This window comes from Henckelia pumila, chromosome 1, assembly GCF_033568475.1.
Source record: "Henckelia pumila isolate YLH828 chromosome 1, ASM3356847v2, whole genome shotgun sequence".
In the NCBI taxonomy this organism is placed as follows: domain Eukaryota; kingdom Viridiplantae; phylum Streptophyta; class Magnoliopsida; order Lamiales; family Gesneriaceae; genus Henckelia; species Henckelia pumila.
In genome coordinates, this window is record NC_133120.1 from 81472747 (window position 1) to 81498047 (window position 25301).

A 25301-nucleotide genomic window follows, 5' to 3' on the forward strand; every position below is an offset into this window, starting at 1 on the left:
CTTCTACGTCTCCCCTTCTTCCACTTAGGAAGGAATTCACTAGAAGACTTTGGTTATTACAACGTCTTGTAATACACCCACTTCAGACTTAGGACTTATCCAATGCCTAATCCGAAACTCCTAGATTTACACAGATAAGATTCTCAGTTCTTATCAGACTGGTGGAAGCTTTCAGAGTAGCTTCAATTCTCTTCAACAATGAGTATAGTTGAGTTGAGCTTCTCAAACTGCAGAGCGGTCGAGAGGCTTGAAAACCCTAGGATGATCCTTGACGATCAGATATGTGAACTGTAGGCGAGGGTTTATTTGAGCAGCAAATGAATGATCTTGTAAGTGTGCTCAAGTATATCAGATGAGGACTTCTGATATTATTCAAGTGATTGAGTTGATTGAGATTTTTCTGAATTGCTTGTCTCTCTTTGTTGTCTACTGTCCTTTTTTGAGCAATCTTCCCTTTATATAGGTCAATCATCAACGTCTTTATTTTGAACGTTCTGATGCTGCATTGAATGCACATTTAATGCTCATAAATGCATTGATGATTCTGCATGAAGATCGTACACTGCAGACAACTTCCAGGGTCCAAAACTGGAATAAACGGTCGAATGCTTTATCTGTAGTCATTCTGTGTTTTTGCCATTTTGGTGCAACCTGTTGTCTCGATTGCAGGAGTCAACATATCTTCTGACACGCCGGTTCTGCTTTTAATAAAAGATCTTGCAAAGAACATCTTGTCACAGGTACTTGTCTTGAGATATCCTGATAGGCAGTTGGCATTCTACCTGTAGAGATATTTGTCCTCTGCTGGTTTGAATAACCAGTCGATAAGCTTGTGACTTCAACCGGTCGAGAGACAAAGGCGGTTGACAAGCTTCCGGTAGATAGATTTATCCTCTGCTGGTTTTGATAGCCAGTCGATAGGCTTGTGACTTCAGCCGGTCGAGAGCAAAGGCGGTTGACAAGCTTCCGGTAGAAGTTGTAGTAGATTCCTGAAATACAATGGTTGGCAGCACATTCCTATACAATGAGTTGTTGTTTGTTATCACCAAAATATCGGATTCAACATATTATTTTCATAGAATTATACCTTTTTTGGTAATTTTGACAATAAAAAGTTCTTATAATACCAAACATATAAAAAATTATAATGGTAAGAATCCTATTAATATAGATTTATTCTAAAACTATTTTTGTTTATTATAAGAACGGAGAGGCTATATATTCGTATATCATAAATTATTATGGTAAGAATCATATTATAAAGGCATTTTCATTCGCTGTAAATCTAACTACATAATTGTATAAATATAAAAAATTCTGTAAAATGGTACTTTTTAAATTTTAATCGTTTATTAATGATCATATATCTCATATCAACCAAATTATTAATTACTTATTTCATGTTAATCACATTAAAATTACAATGTAATAACTATTTAGACACCGTTTGGTTTGAGGTATGATATAATTAATATATAGATAAGTAGTATAATGTAATAAAAAATAAATAAAAAATGATAGTTAAAATTGTATTGGATTTGATTGATAAATTATGATTTATTTAATTTGATTGATTAAATTTTATATAAAAATGTTAAATAACTATTTTGTTTTTTTAACAATAATAAAAATTATATTATTTATAAGGGGTAATATAGTAATTTAAATTTAATGATTTGATTAATGTAAGATAAATAATTAATAATTTGATTGATGTAAAATAAATAGTTAATATATAGATAAATAATATGATGAGAAAAACGTGAGATGAGATGAGATGAGTTATACATACTAGCGACCGAGGCACACGCGATGCGTGTGCGACATTAAAATTTTAAGTTTATTTTAATACGATACAATGACATTTTTATAATAAAAATTTTGTGTGTGATATGTACTTACATTATTTTAATCCGTGTACTTGACAATTTTTTTAGAACAATAATTATATTGAAATCAATATCACCAACTCACCATCACTATGCAAACATAAAAAATGAATAAATGATTAAAATTGAATATCGATCTACCATTATTTAAAAATTATTGTAAAAAGAAAATATTCAACATCACCATCACATATACATATCTATTTATATGAATCAATTTTTCAAAACTTGTCTTCTTATCTGCGACGCTCGTAAAACTGCAGGAATAACAATTATAAACTGATAATTTATTCTATTACATTGAAGTAATATTTAGTAAGAATAATATGTAATTTATGTAGTACCGTTTTTATGTCAATATCATTGGCAGGTCTGATTTTTTTCCTGTCAATATATAAATAAAGGTAAAAATGCGAGAGTATAATGAAATAATAAGTAAGGTTATTATTAATTTTTCCTTTAAACTATAAGCGCATATGTACCTGAACAATTTTGTTTCTTCTTTCTGCCTTCGTTTTGCTATGCCTTTCTTTAAAATTAACGGGATTAAAACTTGTAAAACTTAAATAGACATTAAACACACTGCATCTAAAAAATCTTAAAGAGTATATGTTGGCATACCTTCGTTAGATCCCAGCCTTCAATCCAACCAATTCTCTTCATACTATAAAAAAAATTAAAAAATATATAATCTTAACTTTCTACGTTAAAATAAAAGATAGACTGTATAATAAAGTTGCTTACGTATGTCTCTTAATTTTTCGAAATATTTTTAAAATCAAACGTCCGAAGTCAATTATCTTCATTCCAATTGTGATTTTCCAGCCCAAACCAATAATCCGCGTCCTTGTGGGCTTTAAATTTATCAAAGTCAATGTTAGATGAGAATTATTTATAAAATTATATGTAATTAGAATTAAAATAAAAATTAATTAAAATATACCATATGCAACATAGCATTCAACCGCAATAAATTTTGTTGATATATTGTAATAGCATCCACATGCATGAACTGAATATTTCTTGTTGCGCCAGTGTTGTACTGCATCTTGAGCTTTATGATGTCGCCTGCTATTAAAAAAAAAGAGTTGTATAAATTAGTAAATAGATTTTTTAACGAAAATATGAAAACAAAATAATGATATCTCACATTCATGTTTTTCTCATCAATTTGGAAGCAGTATGTCTCTGTACACAATGTTTTTGGTGTACACCCCTGATCGATTTTGTAACTTTCCATCTTTTACTAAAATTTTTGTTGATCTTTGAGAAATTCCTCTAGAAAGTGCGACATACAGTTGACCATGACTAAACACATGATTACGCAAAAAAATACCAACATTTGGTATTGTTTGACCTTGTGCCTTGTTTATGGTAAGAGCAAAACTTAATCTTATGGGATATTGTCTGCGTGTCAGTTCAAATGGCAGTCCTGAATTTTCTTCACTTTTCATAGGCATTCGATGAAGAAAATATCGTGTACCCTTGTGAGGACCTGTTATGATTTCTGCATCTATGAAGTTCCTCCCAAGATTGCGACATATTAATCTTGTTCCATTGCAGAGTCCGAGTTCAGGTGCAACATTCCGTAAGAGCATAATTGGACATCCTACTTTCAATGTGATTCGATGAGGTGGCAAACCACTCGGACAAAGAGAATTCAAAAACTCTTCTTGAAAAAGATTGTTGTTATCATCTTCTACGGAGTCCCAAGATGTGTATAATATTTCTTTTCCGGGAAATTTTAAAATGAGAATTTCATTGATTTCATCAACATCTACATTTTTTGTAGTGATAATAGCTCTGTCAACCATGTAATTTGCATCATGTACATGGGCTGACATATTTGGAAAAACAGAATCAATCAATTGCTGAATTGAATTTTCACTTTCCCATGGTATGATCATCGAATTCGGCAACTTTATAAAATTACCACCTACGTTTTCTTCTAAACCATCACCAACCCGTAAAAGAAATTGTGAGAACTCAATATCTTGGGCAGATCTCATATTTTGTTGTAAGTGTAATATCTTCACTGAATTCCAAAACGATGACCTTGAAATGCTGGCAGCAATTTGATCTCTCATTGATCCTCGTTTAACAACTGGTAATACTTGCCTAAAGTCACCACCAAAAATTATAGTCTTTCCTCCAAATGGCAATTGGTTATCCATTATATCTTGGAAAGTTTGACTGACAGCTTCAAAAGCATAACGATTTGCCATTGGAGCCTCATCCCATACCACAGTTGTTGCACGTCTTATTAACTCTGCAAGATCTGACTGCTTGTTAATCTTGCAAAGTGTTGATGTTGTGGGTTTTAGTGGTATTTGGAGGCGTGAATGTGCAGTCCTACCACCGGGTAACAATGTTGCAGCAATTCCAGAAGTTGCTACTGCAATTGCAATTTTACCATTTTTTCGTAATTGTGCCAAAATTGATCGATAAAGAAAAGTTTTACCAGTTCCACCTGGACCATCAATGAAGAAAAGGTTTGAGTGATTGCACATAATACTTTCCATTATAGTATCAAAAGCCATCTTTTGATGCGCATTTAAATGTATGATAGATCTCAAATCTTCTTCAGGTATTTCGATCGATAGCTCATCCTCGATTATTCTCGGCAGTGGGGAATCTCCTAAGAAGTCGGTACTTATTGGTGGCAAATCAAAGTCATCCAATTTTTTTTTATATTGATGCAGCAATCGTCGTATCTCAAGAAGCAATTTATTTGTGATAAATAAACTAATTCCTGAAATAGATCTACCATAATCTTCAGACATATATAGGTTAAACTCGTCCCAAAGTTCTCTAACTCCTGTTGGTTGGCAGAACACCAATATGGACACAAACAACCTTCTTAATGAAGATGGCATGTTAGAAGAACATGCTTCCTGCAAGCATTGACGAATATAATCATCTTGTTGGAGAAGACCCCTCATTTCAGCTGCTTCTTTGAATGTTGTATATGTAATCCCATTTACTTCTCTAAGTTCCTCAAAAGAACTTGGCCCTTTAACATGGTTCAAAAGTATACGGAGGTAAAACCTGTCGCCTTCAGATGGTGAAACAACATATATCCTTCCAACAACTTTATTTTGACTACGTCGACGTGTCCAATTTTTTCCAGATTGTATCCACGCATAATGTTGTGGAAACTCCCGATATAAGTACTTCTCAACCATGGTAGGATTAGAATTCATTTTGAAAAATTCAGTAAGCATAGTCTTCGAATTGTCGTCATTTGCAAGTATATCGCCTAATGATTGCTCTGGATTGAAACGGATTAACTGCTCATTTGGTAAATGTATTTGCAACCGAATAACTGAAGGATAAATCCTACTGAATTCAAATGAATAAATTCTCCATAGTGCCTCAGGAGGGCAAATCCACCTTCCATCCACATACTGTTGGATTTCATCACAATTTTGTCTATTACGTAACTCTAACGCAACACGATCAGGTCCTTTGTGAATGTATTTGTATATGTATTTGACACATTTAATACCCCCACATACTTCAACATTAATATGGCAATCATATTTCAACAGAAGCCACGGATTGTAAGGGACAACCCAACCATTGTCAATGATGACTTGATCGTTGTTGTTAGATACAACTCGCATACCTTCACGTCTCTGATACAAAGGATATGAGTCATTACCTCGAGAAGTATATGCGACAAATGGTTTTGGGAAGTTCTTTTTGCACTTACCATCTTTCATACATGGACTATGAGGATTGATTAAACCACACGGTCCATGTATCATATGGTGTTTAACAGCTTCATATAGACTGGGTTCATCTCTTTCTGAAGGTATTTCTGCACGCACAATTGAGTCAAAGTCGTTTGGAGAATGTAACTTATCAATGTTGTCAAATATAACCAACATGTGCACATGAGGCAGTCCCCTCTTTTGATATTCGATGGCATATGAGTAAGAGCGAACTCTTCCTAGAACTCCTCTATCCACCACATCTTTCTTAAATTCATCGAATTTTATTTTGAATATCCTTGTAATCAAATCTGGACGATCTTGGGGAGATTGCCCGGGAAGTAGTTGCTCTTTTATTTCATGCCAATTAGGATTGCATGTCATTGTAATCATTAAATCTGGCTTCCCATATGTTTGTACCAAAGTCATTGCATCTTGGTATCGTTGATACATATCGCGTGGGCTTCCAACGAATGTTGATGGTAGTACTATTCTGTGACCCACATTTCCTGTATAATATATTTGTTAGCACATCAGCAGTAAATATTTTTTAAAAAAAATGTTAGTTTGAAATTAAATTTTTATACCTGCGTTATTCTCTCCCCCATTTAAACAATCTTGTAGCCCTTGATAAAGGTCAGAACGGATGTTGCTTTGATTAGTACGGATCCACCTTAGTCTATGTGTTTCAATCTTTACGTAGTTGTCAACTACGTATTGTTGTAGGAGCCGACCTCCGTGAAGTAGTAATGATGAAGAATTATCTCGTATCTAGAACAAAAGGATGGTTTTCATAACTTTATAGATATATCAATATTTGAAGTTAAGAAATAATTTATTTGTTGATTAAGCATAGGGTGGTATGTTATTCTGCTAACCTGTAGCATATATGCGTAGTAGTTTAAGCATGTAACCCGGGAACCATCGTTGTTTTTGCTGTTTGTATCCCAACCATACGTACCATATGGCAAAAGGAGAGGATACTGTAGGGGATCATAATAACCAACAATATCTTGGATATTCATAAGATGACCACCAATTCCTTGTATAATAATGTCACGACTACTCAAGTTATAGGAACATTCATTGTCAACGATAACAGCAGCAACCTGAGATGCCGTCGGTAAATTGTATTGACGTTGATTAGGTTGTTGTTCCTTTATGATGAGCTTGCAGCTAGGTATGTCTTCACATCTGCCAATTTGCCGAAATACATGCACGAATGGATTGTATAGATCGAGGATGTTTTGTATTTTTATGAGCACCTCTCGTCGTAATCCTTGATTTTCTTCAAGTCTATTATTTATTTCATGATCTGTGTCTACAATCCACATCTGCATGTACCTCGGCCTAGAATTTTCATTTGGTAGAAGACTTCCGATTGAGTGATATATTGACCCATGAGCACGAAATGTATAAATTCCATTTGAACCGGTTGCCAAAGATTCATCTATACTGACTCCCATCGATGTGAAAGAGAAAACATGATTATAAGCTCTAATATGCTGTCTGAAATGTCTACTCTGTTCATTGTTCTCATTATATAGCTCTTGCAATTCAATTGGAGATTGTATAAGATGTAATTTGGTACGGCCATTTCTACAGCATAGTTGAGATGTTTCACTATGGAACAATAAAGCTTCACAATATGGACAATGGGTTGGATTGGGCAAATTCCATTGACCATTATGTTGACTCTCATGGACATTTCTTGCCAAATTATGATATCGACGTGGACGTGAACCTCGTCGATCATTAGCAATTATGTTGTTTTCACTATTTCTTGTTCCTGTAGTCATATATAGCTCAATGTAGTAAAATATACATATATGCAAATAAATTTATAAAATAAATATGTGTGGATCCAAGTATTTCACTTGATTTCTCGCATTAATTTTTATATCTATGTATATATATATATATATATATATATATATATATATTGTGACAATGAAAATTAAATAAAATGTAGAGTGATGATAAATTTTGTGTTTCTGATTAGACTGATACTTAAATTAAATAATGATTGATAATTTTTGTTGGTGAGAGCATTATTGTTGTCATTCTATATTTTGTTGTAGCCAATAAATTATAACTGATTTGTTTGATTTATAGTAAATTCAATCATAATTTCAATTTTTAAAATAAAATATAACTTAACTTGTTATTAATTTCATCCCGCGAAACAGTAAATGAGTTTAATTTTGAATATAAGAAAATAAACAACTCAAGTATTGAATTAAAATTTTTATAATACATAAGTGATTAAATAAAATGTTGAGTGGTCATAAATTTTGTGTTTTTTTATATGTAACCACATTTTTAGTAATTAATTTTATTTATTGAAATACACTTAAAGAAGAAATTATGTTTTTAATTAATAAAAAGCATAATACGGTGTAAAATGATACAATTTCATTAAATAGATTAACATATAAAAAATTAAATATATAATGTAATATTTAAATAAATATTATAAAATAATTTAAATAAATATTATAAAATAATAAAATATATAATTACAATTTATAAATGCAGATAAGATCTTGATAAAAGATTTACAGATCAATTCAAAAAATTTCGAATTTTATGAATTCAAAATTGTAGAAAAAATCTTTTGATCTTACGTAGTTTTTTTTCCTCAAAATTTGATTGCTCTTAAGATACATTAACAACTTTGCTCTTATCAATTTATGCGTAATTTTTCATATCATTTTTTAATTTTTTTTATTATCTCTAAAAAAATATTTAATATATTAAAAATTTTATTTATGGATATACTATTATTTGGTTTTTAAAATTTATATAAATATTATTTTGATAATATTTGTTTTTTTTGTTATCTAAACGTTTTTGAATTTTGATAATTACATATTTTTATTATATAATACATATTTAAGGTTTTAAAATGTTGAAATATATCAATTATTATATTCTATTATTATTTTTTAATAGATACTAATAGTACTCCGATTCGACTGTCCGGTTGAACCGTTTGAATCGTTTTTATGAGTTTACCAGTTTGATTACCGATTTGGTTATGAAAACATTGATATCCAGTACATCATATATATGTGATGTGTCAAATATATTATACAAAATTTAATATCGATTAATATAATATTTGTTTGAAATACCTTGAGGAGCATAATTTGTGGGTTGTTGACATGTGCTTGTACTTCCACGAACAAAATTTGATGTTAAACTCTGATATGGTATTGGTTGTACGTGGCACATTTGTTGAATCATTGTGTCATCAGTACCTTATATGTAAAACAAATTTAAAACATTATTGATAAACAAATTGGGGAACATAATTGTTGGAAATTGGAATTGTAACTATAATTTGTGATATATGTTTAAAAAAATAAAATTTAGGAATTTTTTTTTAACAATGTAAATTTATGTATGTTAATTTGTTTGTAATATAAAACCACGTGTTTGTTAGTAATTAAAGTTATTTATTGAAATGCAATTAAAGAAGCAATAGTATGTCATATGTGATGTGTCAGACATAATATACAAAATTTACTATTGATTAATATAATGTATGTTTGAAATACCTTGAGGATCATAATTTGTGCTTGTACTTCCGCGGAGAAAATTTGATGTTAAGATCTGATTAGGTATTGGTTGTACGTGATACATTTGCTGAATCATGGTATCATCAGTACCTTAAATGAAAAACATATTTAAATAATTATTAAAAAAGATTTGTATATATTTGTAAATAAAAAATAAAAATATAATTTTTATATATTTTTAAGAGAAAATATAAAATTATGTTTGAAAGTATTTTCAATCTACATGTCGCCAAAATTATAAATGAACACAATTATAAATTAGAAATAGGAATCAGTTTCAGAATTATGAATATATATATTTTTAAATAAAATATCATATAATTAGATATGGTCAAAGACATAAATTTAGAATTTGAAAGTATTAATTTAATCAAATAAGAAATCACTAATCTTTATAAGAAATAAGATTTTATAAAAAATTTCAGATTGCTACGATTTTGAAATATTGACAATACAAATTTCATATTGCTACGAAATTGTAATAATATACCATTTTAATTTGCATTATATAATGCTATTTTTTTAAAATAAATATTCTAAAATGTTTAATAAGTTCAAAAAAATATACAAATAAAATCCTTAAGATATAATACAAATCTTTCACCTTCGTGAGAAGTTGTAGAATGTCGGGTCCTCCTCCGATAAGCCTCTCTTCTTTGTGCCAAATATGTAATCCTTTCATCATTAGTCATTGTGTGTCGTATTTTCCTTTCAAAAAGCCTTCGTTGTTCACGTCGTCGAGAAATGTTATTTTCTCCTTCTGTTTGATTATAATGTTATTGAATGATAATAGAAACTAAAATAAATATGAAAAACAATAATTAATAAATGACTCGAAATATTTTTTTAAATTTGTATATAGTGAAGTCGATACCGAGCGAATTGGGAGTAACATTAGAGACATGCAAGACTGATTCAGGTGGAGATGTTATGCGATCATTCCCATATCTTCGTTGGTGGTAATTTGACCGGCGCCGTGAAAGAAGTTCTTCTCGTCGTTCTTCTGTCATTGATTGTCTTCTTAATCGTTGAAGCGCCGTGTTTAATTGACGTCTACGATTGTCGCTCGGATTAACAGGATCCATAGTGCGTGGGGGAGAAGAAGCCATTAAAGCTATAATGCATATATTTAGTTGATGAGAAATAAAAATCCAGCATGATTAAAATTAACAAAACTGAAAAGAAATAACAATAATGAATTAATGTGACACCTAAACATATATATGATTGGTGTGAAATTTCATCAAACAATTAGCGGTCATTTCGTAGATATGATATGAAAATAGTTTCGAGATGAGAAATTAATTTACCAGCAAAGAAAAATGACATCTCCAAAATGAGAAAACAAAAAAATAGGAGAAATGAGCACATAAATGCCTGTTGTATTCTGCATCAAACTGCTAGTGGTCAATTGGAAATTGAAAATAACTGGCCAGATGAGGAATAAATTTTCCAGCAATTACAAATGACATTTCCAAAATCAACAATCAACAAACAAAAAAAATCGAGAAATTAGCACATAAATTTTGAATCGAAAATTCAAGAACACCATAAAGTTGAATAACCTAAATGCATATTTAATCTCGAATATCCGGCACATGAGAAGAGAAGCAATGAAATTGTGTAAACATAGAAAAAAACTTAATCCACGTATAATAAACAAACAGAAAAGAAATAAACAGAAAATTAATTCATTATTCAACCACAAATTAGTCAAAAATTAGTGAAAGCTGACTGAAGTAAAGAAAGTAAATGTCGGATTGCTGGGAAGAATCGATTAACTCAGAACAAAAAATGGATAATAAATAATATGATGAGAAAAACGTGAGATGAGATGAGATGAGTTATACATATATTAGTAATATCGTGAACACAGAACGGTGTCTTATATCTTTTTTATTCACATTTATTAATTATTAAGAAATGATAAATCGTATTCATCATCAAATTTAATAATCAAAATTCATAACAAATATGTTATTCTTTTTTAAAAATTAATATTTTAATAATCATCGTAATATTATTTATTTATAAACCCAATAATAAATGTATTGTGAAAATACAATTTGCTCGGTGGAGTTATCGATTCGTATCGGGACAAGAAATACAATGGAATTTTCATTGAAAAAAAAAAAAAACAATGTTTCTTATATATTATCTCGAATTCCAAGACTCATTATTACATGATATCCTTTGGCATTTAACCAAGAAATTACAGCATCACATCCGTACCAGTCAGAAAGCCCTCCCGGGACTTTTGCCTTCTCGACTTCCTAATTTTATTATTTTTAATTTATAAAATATCGATTAAATTATTTCATGATCAGTTTAATTTAATTTATCCTAACAATTTTTTTTAAAATTTGGAAAATTGTTTTTTTATTTTTTATGTTTGTAACTTTATGATTTCAATCATTTATATTTTTAGATTTCAGTTTTAGTCCGTTATCTTTATTTTTTTTGGCAATTTTAGTCTTTTATACATTGTCACGTAAGCATTTTGGAATAAAAACAGCAAAATCAACAAATATCAAATTTACGATTTTCTTTAAATTTTTTAAATATTTTTATGAAGGCCAGATATGACTGATTTACAGTAGTTGATTGAAAAAGTGAAATTTTTTTGATCATCATCATTGGAAATCTGAAACACTGTGTACGTTGATGGCTTAAGTCATGTAATAATCATCATCATCTTCTTCTTCTTCGATGAAGTTCACAATCACAACCCATTTGTTTATCAACTCAGATCCATGCATGTATTCTTTCATTTACCCAGATGAGTTTCCGATCACTATCAAAACTGAATCCTCAGGCCGAAGAATGGAGGCCGGCCACCAAAGACTTACAATATGATCCAAAACTTGCTATCAACGGCCGACGCTCCCAACTCCTCCGCCGCGGTTTGTATCCACCGCCGCAGACGGCTGAGTCGGTGGTGGCATATCCTGCTGATATGTCCCCCTACTCCGGTTATTTTCGTTATCAGTCGGCGTATTACTATTATCTGCCACCTTCGAGTCCTCTCAAGTCTCTGCCAGTAGACAATGGCTTTTGCGAGAGGTTGGTGAAACCCTTTGTTAATGGCGATAAGGAGATTAATGATGGGAAGTTGGATGCGGAGGCTAGGACTATCAAGTGCCCGCCTCGTTTCAGAAGACATGGAGGGAGATTCTGTTTCCTCAAGAAATCGCTGCCCAAACTAGAGTACCGGAGGAGGCCCAGAAAGTCGGTGATCCCCGCCGTTGCTAATTCTCAGTCTCCGCCGCCAACCACTGACAATTTACCATCGAACACTACTGTGATGATAAAGAACATTCCCAACCAGCTGAGGTATGCAAAATTATTTACATTTTGTTATCATGGTATGTATATATATATACCTTTTGATCGGTGACTGTTTTGTGTTGTATGTTAGGAGGGATTATATGTTAAACTTTCTGGATCATTACTGCTCTAAATTCTCCCTGGAGTATGATTTCCTGTATCTGCCAATGGATTTCCGGTAATTCAGTTTCATAATTACCAGTTATCTTTTTTGTGTCTGTCTGAAATGTTTTCTTTGGTTATATTATATATGTATGGAATGATATATAGGAGGTGGGACAACTTGGGATATGGTTTTGTCAACTTCACAACCGCTGTTGCTGCCATGAAATTCATGGAGATTCTGCAAAATTTCAAGTGGGAATGTTTTCAAACCGAGAGGGGGTGCTTCACTTCCAAGAAAATTTGCCGGCTCACATGGGCAAAAATCCAGGTACAGCTATGAGTACTGGAGATGACAATGTTCTTGCAGGCCATGTGCATGGCCGCAATTGAATCTTGGTTGTCTAATTTTTTCAGGGCAAAGAAGGATATGTTAGGAGGTTTGAGCACTACAATTTCGCCTGTGACCAACTGGAGTTTCTGCCAGTGATCCTGGATCCACCGAGGAATGGTTCGGATCCAAATCCTAACCCGCCTGTGATTCTTGGTAACTTGATGCCGCCCCGGTTTCTGAGGAAGAATCAGTACTGAATAATGAAAAAATGTTACATGTACACACACTTGTACGCTATACCGAATGTGTACATGTAACATATGTAGGGATTAATTGATGTAATATGTAGAAGATATTTGTGGGTTTTGGTGCTTGTGTTTTCTCTTTCTTCCATAGGGTTTATGATTTCTCGAGAAAGAAACCCTTGGATGAAATGAAAACATGGGCTTGTTTTGGCTTTCATGTACTTTTGCAATGTATATATTTGTACTTGGTGGTGAAATCATGTGTCATGAATAAGCGATTTGTGTGCATGCGTTCATTTTTATATGCTATTTTTGAAGTTGATTTTTTCTTTGCAAGAATATGTCTTCCAAATATTCAGCCAAAGGGATAGCTAGCATTATCAGGATCTCAACACTCACCGCGTTGAATACTCGTTCGAGTAACAAACGTTTTTTTGCTCTGATATAGAGAATTATACGTCTAAGCATAATGCAAGACAAGGGGAGTGTTATCATCAGTGTTTACATGGAAACATCATCAAAACTAGGATCCCAACCAAAGAATGATCATCATAATCCCATCAAGAAATTCAATCCGAACGCATTTTCTGGATTTAAGACTCGCGTCTTGAGGACTCAACGAGGATATGATCGACGGGCACAACTCATTGCTTATGCTCAGGAGCTGAGGCGCGGCGATGCACGTCAAATTCAGTGGCCGGTTGAAAATGCAAAGACAAAAGACAAGGTTACTAGGATATATGTTATCACATCTTTCGTACCCTCATCTCATCCTAGGCTCTTTCATGGCTAGGATACTATGTGGAACTTCAAGTGAAACCATACATATTACTCTGATATTTTTGTGCATATGATGATGTGGTTCATATCTTTGAGTTTTAACTAAATTTTTTTCAAGATTATGTTTATATTTTCGTTAAAATTTCAAGAATTTTCGTCTTAAAAACAAACCCCCTCCCCCCCCCCCCCCCTCCTCCTGTGAATAAGATACCATATATGATGAGCGACATTTGGAACAGAGGTGGAGATGGCCACCGGCAATTCAGAAGATCAGACTACTGTTTTCAAGATTGAATTGGAGAAAAGGGAGATGGAAATACGAGGGAATTGCTACTGAAGATTATAGCGATACCGAAGGATCGTGCAATCAAGAAAAGAGGGGGAAGAAAAAATCGAGAACCAAAGCAAGTGGCACAAGAAATTCTGGTCTTTGTGTGAGAATCTTTTTTTTTTTTTTGTTTGCTTTGAATGTTACTTATTTCCAGGATCTACGTTTAGGAGAAAGAAAACATATTAGAATTTGGCGTATTTTACCGATGATTTAAGTATCTGTTTTATTGTTTTATGCAGATGAAATTGAAGTGTTTCTTGAAGGAGATATCCACAGCCTGCCGATGCAAAAACGGAGAATGCTGATTCTTGGTTTCACTTAGATTTTATCTAAATAATTTTGTTCGGACAACACAAGTTTGGTTCGATTGTTTTATTCTTTCGAAACATTATTAAAATCGCACCAGTTTCTTGGGATATTGAGTTGCTGTTGATTATTGTGTAAAATAAATGGTATACCATGATACTCTTCTGCAAGCCAAAGTCTACTACATTTACCAGAACACACAAAATTTAACAAAAAAGTTGCCCTGATCATGGAGGAATCAAAAGTAAAGAAATGAAGCATTCACACATCCACTCAATTAAGAGTCACTTTCAGATTCAAAGAAATAAAAAGCTTCAAGGTCCTGCAATTATCATTCCAAGGGTTCTTAAATCATACTGACTCAAGACCATGAAGACAAGTTCCATAATCATATCGAAAAAAGAGAGTTGATGAGCGATCGATGAAAGACCAAGTCGTAGACCCACAGATGACAGACATTCAAAAAAATCTTGAACAATCTGTGTTCAACAAAGAAAGAAGAATGAATGCCTAGAGCACCACTTTACAAACGAGAAACCACCTATCGACAAAACCGAAAAACATTGTGACCAATAAATTAATTCAGTGGTTGAGTAGCCAATTTCCCAACACGTAAATTCCTGAATTCAAGGGATACCGAGTGACCAAACAAAAAGGTACAGAATAGCAAATGCAGCAATTGTGCAATGGCTGTAGTACCATTAGCTTCCAGTTCTAAGCCTTTCTGCTCGCCTCCCAACCAAAGACCTGGCACGAGGACGCCCAGTTCGGGAGACATTGCGACCCATGCCTCTAGATGCAGTGGAACCTCGGCCTCGACCTAGGCGCGCCCCAAAATCTGAATCACCCACAGAGTCGTAATCCCCATCAAAATTATCAGCAGAATACCGAGGACTAATCCAACGCCGACCATATGCTGGGAACCCAAAGAGAGAATCTTCCAAATAGTCATCCTCACCATAATCCGGTGAAATGCCGTGATAATTCCTCCTCTCTATCACATAATCGCCAATGACGATTGCCCCAGGCATGGTTGATCTGATTGTGCTGAATACATCACTTAGATCTCTCTCGTTCTCGAGTTCCTTCCATTTCTCTGCGTGTGAAGGGTCCACATCTCGAGGGCGTGACAGAGGGTGCACCGACTTAACATGTTTTCTAAGCTCCTTATAAGTTCCAAGAAACGAGCACTTGTCCTGCATGCAGGTCCGTTTCTTCTTGTTAAGGTACCTACGTGCAGGTTCCACCACAGTCCAACCTTTCACTGGCCCACGGCAAAGTGGGCATAGAAGCTCGGATGTTTCCTTCTTCCCGTAATGCAAACCCGATCCCTCAGAAAACTCTGTGCCATCAATCGACCATAGTGATGATTCTGTGCTCTTTGTCGAGGAGACTTTAGTGTAGGCTTTCCTGTACTGCTTAAGACAGTTTGAATATCGATTGCTAGTAGCACACATGTAAGCACGGCAACCCTTCTCATACGAGGAACAAAGCAATAGGACAGCATTATGAGGAAAGTCCATACAAACCGAACAAACTGCATCTTCCCACTCTTTCTTTTCTGATGCTTTTACACGTCTCTTCTTATGGTGGGAATCTCCTAAGACCTTCGAACGCCGAGATGATAACTTGTGCAGGCCAACTGCATGCTCTCGAGGACTAGATTCCTTCAACCGTTTTTTGGATTTTGCCATTTACAATCGAAACCTCAACGGAAGAGTACCCCTGCTTCACAAGAAAAAATAAATAACAATAGAAACAATTTGAGGAACAATAATCACTTCAATTTTGCAAAATGGACATTTCAAAAGAAGCTTACAAAATATAAGTGATATTGCAATTTAAAAAACTTCATTTCAGCACAATTTAAAAATTGATGATTTTATCCAGTCTACTTCAATGTAGAAAGTGTCAGCAATAAAGTATGTCTTCTACTTTACACCTAATCACTTATAAAATACAACATAGTAACACAACACTTTTATCCTTGAAACCACCATAGTATTTTGCCTTCGTGAATCTTTTTCTTCTAAGGGTAAACTTGGTTGAAGTGATAGGATTATATTGATAAATTACCCTGCACTTATTGAAATGATTGGATAAGATTAAAAACAATGACAGACAATTAATATTATGTTAGGTTTAGATAACATTAAAAACAATGACAGACAAATAATATTATGTTAGGTTTAGCAGATAAAAATCGGCGTGAAAATTACGGATAAAAAATTAATTGTTAACTACGTACTCCTTCATTTTACTCTATCCTGTGCCAAAATTTCTCAAATCCAAAACCCACAAGCACACCTCTTCATAAATTGTTTGCCAAATCTCATTTCTTCTGTTTTATATTTTATCTCAATCCCTTGTCCCCTTCCATTATCCACACTCGCTTCCTCAAGTTACAGGAAGTTTGATAGATCGTGTTTAGCTTCCGAGTCAATCTTCCAATCATTTCAACTAGATAATCAAGGAAAAAATTATCCTTAACATCCAAACAAGAATTAATTCAAGGGTATACATCTTTTTTTTAAAAACACAAAACCCAATAGGTTGCACTTAAATTGATTGTATTTGATTTGAAAGAAGACATTTGATTCGAGAATGGATTTGAGGAATAAATTCAAATAACACCTATTTTGGTTGATTTGAAATTCACGACAATTACTATTAAAACCGTTTAACTTGATATAAAGTGAATTCAAATTGCATCTGAATAGATGGATTTTATTTGGAGAAAATGATTTGACTTGGAGAAAGATTTAAGAAATAGATTTCAAATGATATTCATATTTGGTTATTGAAATCCACCACAAGTACTACTGAAATTACTAAACTTGATATTTAGTGGATTTAAAATTCATTTGAATTTTGTCCATCCAGACTAGTCAATGCATTGGATCATCAATCCAAAGACAACCTTAAATTTTGTCCAACTTGTCCAAACAAGTCGAGGAATTTGAAATCCATCAATTCAACCAAAAACTTAAATTCTGTTTAAAAAAAGAAAAAAAGTATTAAGAATTAAATCTAAAATTTTTGAACCTTCAGAAAACGTTGGTGGAATGTGTCCCTGATTTGGAAAAAGTAGTTAACTAAAAAGTACAATATGGCAATTGGAAAAATTATGGTCAGATCAATGTCTGAAAATTGGAAGAAGAAAGGTTAGGACTTCAGATTTTCTGTGGATTTCAATGCATAAGTTTATTTTACTCTGTTTTAATTCTTTACTGTAGAAATGATGATGGTACATCACAGCTTGTAGCTAGGATTTTTAGTCATGCATTGACAGTATGGAACAAAACGCTGGATAATAAGTTACAGCATACAACTATGCATTTATCCCAAACACCAAAGACAACCTAAGGGTCATGACAATTAATTATTAGCACGGTAATAGCATTGGTAACACCAAGGACTGAGCAGTTCAACCAAGTAACTATGTATTTAATGTTGGTTATTAAAGAATTTCCCCAAAAAACAGAGTAGCATGATAAATCATGCAGATATTGATTCACAGACACAACATATACGGGGACATCTAAAACATTAACAGCGAAAATGTTATAGATTAACATGCCTGTCCAAACCTTACAAATATTTAAGTCCATATGATGCTACAGAACAGAAGTGATATGGAGCAATCGCTTGGGATTTCGTTGCCCCTCCAAACCAAACACAATAATAACTGGAAATCGATTCAAACAAATCTCACTTCATTACTGGATAAAATATCAGGACCAAGTTGTTTCCTGGCACGGCAGAAAGACACTGGTGGAAATTGCTTGTAAAACTAATAGTTTTTATTCATTTAAATTTTTTTAAATCACCGAAAGTGATACATCACAACATAAATAGAAACTTTAAAACAAAGGAATCTACATAAGAACACAACATGAAGAAAAGCGATGCACAGAATATCATACAAATATAAGACAATAATACATTCTCCGTGTATTCTCTCCTTTCCTTTTAGTTCACATAAGTTCTCTAGATACCTTTCAGAGACTTCACTTCATGATTACAGAAGACGGAAATTAATACAGAACAATACTCAGTTTGAAAACAATTTTCACTGTCGATCTTTTCTACACAACAAACAATATGAATTCCTATGTAATGCAAGCAAAAAACAAATTAAATACTACCACAGCTTTACTCAAAATTCTTCTTCTAATAGTTCCCTCCTCTGTACCTAATTTAATTCCATTCACTTTTGCCTACATTTTATCTAAAGCTTCAGCTCACCATTTTCTGTCAAATCTGCCAGCGTAAAAACTAAAACGTCATTACAGCACCACAAATGCTCAAAGATGCAATCTTTGTGCATAACCTTAATAAAAGGGGGAAAAAACCCAAGCCCGTAACGCGTCAGAAAATAGGCAAATTACAAATACATGAATTGATATCTCAAAGTACTAGAATCATGCATCAACTAATAAAAAAAACTATTCCGTACGCATCACCGGCACATAAATAAAACCGAAAAAACCAAAAAAAATAAAATAAAATAAATTACGAAAGGATTCAATCTCGTTGCATTAAAGGGCCTTCATGTATTTTCTTTTTCCACACGAAAGTACCGGCAAAACACTTTCAGGATCAATATAAAATTGAAATCACATAAAATCAAAGATAAATCAGGAGGCACCCGAAAGTTTTTAAAAGAGAGAATTGATGCCGCCGGCGCGTGAGAGATGAAAGTAGAGAGAAACTTTTTCCTGTGAAATTTTACTGCCACGATGGATTCGATGGGTTGCGAGAATAGAGCGGACTGCAATACATCTCGTTCGCGAACATAAACTGGCGCACGTTCCGTATTCTTCTATGGGGTATTTAAATGGAATATCGCAAAATTAGAGGGTACAGTTTTAAATATTAGAAAATCTCGGCATACATTTTGTCACCATGAGTTATGATGGTATAATATGTTGACATTTTCATGTCATACGTTTGTTGAGCCTTGTGATAATAATATCATAATACCAACAAATTAAATTCAATAGTAGTTGCAAGAGGTAAGCAGTTTGATTCTCTTTATCCACATTTTTTTGGACTAACTTTTGGCACATGGTTTGCATAATATGATTTTCATAATTAGCGTGGTTTGTAAGCTATTGTATTAGTCCGTAAATTAATTTAAAACACACAAAAAAAATAACAGCTGCGAATTTTTACATCACAAAAAATGAAGTACAACATTACCCCTCTCATCTCGTTGAATTCACTTGTTTTGAGTCGCTAAAATGATATCTAAACATGATATGAATTGAGTCCATCATCTCAAAACAAATATAAAAGAAAGCTCAATCTTATTTTATTTTATTTTTTCAGTTTCGAAATTTCACGTATTTGCATTTTCTCCTCTCAAACTCTCATAGTACATTAAACATTAATTTCCAATAGGAGTGTCAACAAGGCGGATTTGGCTAAACCCGAAACATATTCGCTTTTTTTTGGACCCGTTACGCCCGTGAACGTAGTGGATCCAATTCGAGTTAAACTCATTGGACCCACCAGAATTTACATAATTATAAATTTATTAAATAAAAAATTAAAAGTTAATAAATTAACAAATATTATTAAATTTAATTTAATTTTCATTTCTTTATTTTTTATATTATTAAGTTTGAGTAGAGCTGTCAAAGTGGGTTGGAACCCCTAGGTTGATTCTTCCCGTTTTGCTATATAGGCGGGTTGAGTTGACAAATTTTTAGTCCTCCTAAATGGTAGACCGGCCCACTCCGCCGCGCCAATCGGTGAGTTGCCAGCCAACCCGCCAATTATAACAAAATAATCGACGGGTTAACCCGCCACATACCGCCAAATAGAAGAGTTGAGTTGATAATTTCTCAACCTGCTTAAATGGTGGGCTGCCCCGCCCGTCAACCGATGGAATTTGGTGGGTTGCGGGTTGGCCCGCTCCGCTGGCCGGTTTTGATAGCTCTAAGTTTGAGACATAAATAGTAACTACTTTTGATAGGTTATGTGATACTAATTTTTGTCTCCAAAATACCCTTAAACCATAACTACCATAATTTTTTTAAAATAAAATAAATATGAATTGATAATAAAAAAACATAACATTTAATATAAATTACTCAAATTTTATTATACTTCATATAAAAATATGTTATGCACAAATATAAAACTAGATTTTAGATAAAAATTTAATTTATGATGTGTGCATACATTTACTAGTATTAATAAAATTTATGACGAAATTTTTTTCTCACAATTAAAAATTTATCAACTTATATTTAATTAATAACTAATAAAAAATAAATTATAATGATATGTTCTCATATTAAACATATAATAATAAAATAAAATAATTACAATCCCAAAATATTAAACTCAAATTATGGATAAACTCTTAATTATTTAATATTTAAAAAAATATAATTATATATTAGTAATATATATTATATTTATATATATATGTATATTTTGGTGAGGCGGTTTTGACTGAACCTGAAACCCGCTCCGTACTCGTTTGTAGACTCGCTTCGCCAGGACGGATTTAACACAAGGCTGTGTTTAGTTCCGACCCATTGATATTTAAAATTTTTTTTCTTAAGATGTATGATTTTCATGAAATAATACATACATACATATACAACATTTTGCTGGGTTTATATTAATGCCACTAAATTATTATTTGTCTTTAGAATTGAGTCTACACGTTATAAATTTAGTTTTCAAAAACCATCTTTAACCAAAAGGAAAAATAAAAAAGAGAAAAAAAAAAATTTGTCTTGAAAAAAAACACAATATATTATCGTGTGACCTAACTTTGTAAATTCGACTCCAATCCTGAAAATCTTAAGTATGATACTCATTACAACAATTCAAAAGATTGTGAAAAACTTGATCTGCATAAAGCACTAGTTATATACCAAACCAAATTTGTTCGATGTTACTCTTCGAACCATTGTGTCAGCTCAAGCTCAAGCTCAAGCTCAAGCTCAAGCTCAAGCTCAAGCTCAACTATTGGTGCAAACGAACCGAACATGTTCGTGAGCTTTATGAGACCGCTCGATAAATATTTGATTCGTATTCGAGCTTATCGAACTCGAGCCGAATTCGAAGATGTTCGAACTTTTTTCGAGCCGAGCTCGAGCCGAAATTACTCTGTTCGATAGTTCTCGAATAGTTCGCGAGCCTTAATATTTAATTAATATAATATAATTATATAATAGTTAAATATATATTTCAAGCTTTTCGAACCATAATATCCGAATAGTTCACGAATAGGTTCGAATATTTCGAACCGAAATCGAACTTCATTTCGAGCCGAGCTCGAGCCAAAATATTTGAAATTATCGAACTTCGAATCGAGCTCGAACTCGAATATACTCTTATCGAGCCGAATTCGAGCCTTAAAATTTTACCATTATTCGCCTCGATTCGGTTCGTTTGCACCTCTAAGCTCAACAAAGCCTATCCTTGACCACTAGCTTGATACCAATCAGACATAAGCAAGGGATATCGGTAGGGGTGGATTTTCAGTATACCGTACTAAAAATATTGGTATGAAAAAAATTCATACCGATACCGATAGCGAAATTTCAAAATTTTGGTATGAAAAAAAATTCATATCGATACCATATAGATATAAAAAAAAATTGGTATACCGAAAAAATGTCTATATATCGAAAAAAAATCGGTACGGTATGCGAAAAATTCGATATTTTGATCTGGTATGACAGCCCTAGATATCGTAGTTGTTTCTACGTTGGACAATAAGTCATTTTGTCAAAAAACCAAAATACATAATCAAAGGAGAAACCTATGCAGTATAATATGGACATCATTTTTAGCTAAAATGGCCTTTACAGTAAATAAAAAATATTCTACAATGGGCTCTCCATAATATATGAGCAGAGATTTATATTGTTATAAACAATGATTATGAATGAGAAAATCTAGAACATATGATAACGATGAATTGACAAAAACATCAATGTGCAAGACGAGTCGCAGTTAAAGTTGTTAATGTAGAAGCGTATGCGAAAATATAATTTCACATATTCAGGAAATAATGATACAATGTATATTTATATACAACCTAAAACAATAAAGATAAAAAGAAAACAAATATACAAAATATACAAGAGATATGCACAATCTATTTCTACTATAAAATCTACTATAAAAGTATGAATAAAGGGCAAAATTTTGCATTGTGTATTTACTACATTGCCCAAAAGCTATGAATGATTGATATTAATTGCATGGGCATAAGTGAAAAAATGGTGTAAAATTTAGGGTTAAATTTGGGATGTGCAATTTATACAAAACAATGTGTTGGTCATTCATTTAATTGATGTATTTATTATTATTATTATTATTATTATTATTATTATTATTATTATTATTATTATTTTACCCATTGAATACATTTCAATGTTTGTCATCATATTCCTAATTCATTCTAAAAAATAATAATGAGAAGAAAATTATAAAATAATGCATTATTTCTACTAACTATTTTTAATTTTATAAATTAATCATTATTATTTTTTGTCTTAAAAAATGGAAAAGTATGGGGTAAATTAATAATTAATAAGCAAAAAAATCTCTTGTGGATTATGTTCTAAGTGAATCATTTTTATTTTTATTTTTAATATTAATATTTATGGATAATAATGATTTTTTGTCTTGAAAAATATTGAATTATGAGGTAAATTAAGAGAAAAAAACTGTTATGATTAGGATAATATAATAGTAAGATGCTAATAAAAATGATGAATTAATATAATTAATTACACTAACAAATATAGCAATAGAATAATTCACATACTTTTTGTACTATGACAATAAAATAACTGATCATTTAAAATATTTAAGAAATATTTACACTTCTATGAAATTTGCGTTTAATATAATATATAGAAATATAACATCACCATAAATTTTATGAAGAATAAGTTTCATAATGCAATAATCTATTAATAAAAACTTGCTATATTAGAAAAAAATAAAAAATAATATAAAATTATTTGAACTCTTTAAACACAATATTTTAATTGATTTATTAAATATCATATTGCATTTGTAAAATTAATTATACACTATAGCAATATAAGTGAAATCAAAAATTAAATTATTTTCATATAGTTTCTTTGTTATTACAAATACATTGTGTCAATTCACCTCTTATTTATTTATAGAAATTCACTTTCAATGAATTGGTTTGAATTATTTTTCTATCAATTTAAGAAAAAAAAATTAAATCACATGTTTTTTAAAAAAATTTATAATAAAAAATAAAATTAAGTTACGACATATTTATAAGAAAATTTGAAAATAATGATACGTCATAATTCAATAGATATTTGATTATAAAAATAAATTAGATAGATAAAATTTTATCGAAACATAATTCTTAGAAAAATATAAAAACTATTAACATATAAAAATGATTAAGATGTTGGAAAATAAAAATATGCATGTATTCTTTAAAACTATTAAAGATAATATATATTTATTTTATTATGACTATAAAAGTATAAATAGAATGACTAAGTTTTTCAGTATGGATTTTTTATTTTGCCTTTGGATTGTATATTCGTTCGATTAATTGTATTGAGATGAGATTTTCTACATAGTATTTTAAAAATATAAAAATTGATATATAAAGGCTCCGTTTGGTAGACTGGATAATTGTTTGATTAATAATTAATCTCATGTTTGTATCGATTTTTGTACATAGAAATAAAAAATTGTCATTAAAGAATTTGTCGATAAATAATTTCATGAAAACTTGGTGAAAAATGAACGTAAAAAAATAAGAAAAAAATATAATATAAAATTTATGTATAATTTGGAATTTAAATAAAATTAAATATTATAAATTTCATTCATAAATATAAATAAATCAAAGATAATGATGGAAAAATAAAAGAAAAATTGTAATTTTAGTCCGCTAATATTTGATAATTACGATTTTGGGTCTATATTTTCATATGAAATAATTACATACATACCCCTGTGAAATCTCAAAATTTCTAAAAATCCATTATGAAAAATGAATTATCTATTAACTCCTTGTGTTTTCAAATCTTGAGCACATATATCCTCACGTTTTCAAGTTTGAGTGTATCCCCTTATCCATACGTATTTTTGTAGGCGTTTTATGTCCAAAATTTGAAACACAAGGACTTAACAGATATAAAGGGTTTTTAGCGATATCAAAATTTCAACTTCAGTTTAGTCTTGCGTGTTCCGATTTTTGGCAATTTTACTTATTGTTTATCAAAAATGCTGATGCAATACTATAAACGTCTATGGTACAAAAATATCACATAAAAAAAGACTCTAAAATCGTAAGAAAAAAAAAAAACAAATATAACAGACTTTGAAATCTGATAACACGGAGTATCGGAATTATAAATAAAGAATTTTATAGAATCAAAAAAATAATTTTTCCAAAAATAAATGTCAAAATGTAATCCACATTTAATCTAAATAAATTTAAGACTCAAATATAAGACCTTATCAAATATTAAAAATTCACTATATCTTAGAAACAATAAAACAAATGAATATTATTTGAAATTTTAATTATTACTTTTTTATTTTTATTTTAAAGGTGAATAAATTTAAATTTATTATTTGTCTTATGTTATATCTAATATATTTTCACGTGTCTAACCCATGAGACACGTGTTAATTATTTTCT

General features: G+C 31.4%; 2 protein-coding genes across 7 annotated transcripts; both read right to left on the minus strand.

Annotated features, from left to right (window-relative positions):
* Window positions 1-2477: 2477 nt before the first annotated feature.
* On the minus strand, window positions 2478-10298 carry LOC140866229 (uncharacterized). The gene is made up of 7 exons (XM_073271170.1): window positions 10064-10298; window positions 9794-9949; window positions 9169-9279; window positions 8743-8868; window positions 2833-2960; window positions 2634-2743; window positions 2478-2553 (listed from the first exon to the last, which is right to left on the minus strand). The coding sequence occupies exons 1-7, from the start codon at window positions 10296-10298 to the stop codon at window positions 2478-2480; spliced, it is 942 nt and encodes a 313-aa protein (XP_073127271.1).
* Window positions 10299-14984: 4686 nt separating this feature from the next.
* LOC140891761 (uncharacterized) lies at window positions 14985-19432 on the minus strand. Of its 6 annotated transcripts, none has more exons than XM_073300412.1 (2): window positions 19266-19432; window positions 14985-16339 (listed from the first exon to the last, which is right to left on the minus strand). In XM_073300412.1, the coding sequence occupies exon 2, from the start codon at window positions 16306-16308 to the stop codon at window positions 15316-15318; it is 993 nt and encodes a 330-aa protein (XP_073156513.1). In that variant the 5' UTR covers window positions 16309-16339; window positions 19266-19432; the 3' UTR covers window positions 14985-15315. The 6 variants fall into 6 exon arrangements, with proteins under 6 accessions (XP_073156513.1, XP_073156536.1, XP_073156499.1 ...); XM_073300435.1 differs by having other exon boundaries at window positions 14985-16342; XM_073300398.1 differs by having other exon boundaries at window positions 14985-18302.
* Between the last annotated feature and the right edge of the window lie 5869 nt (window positions 19433-25301).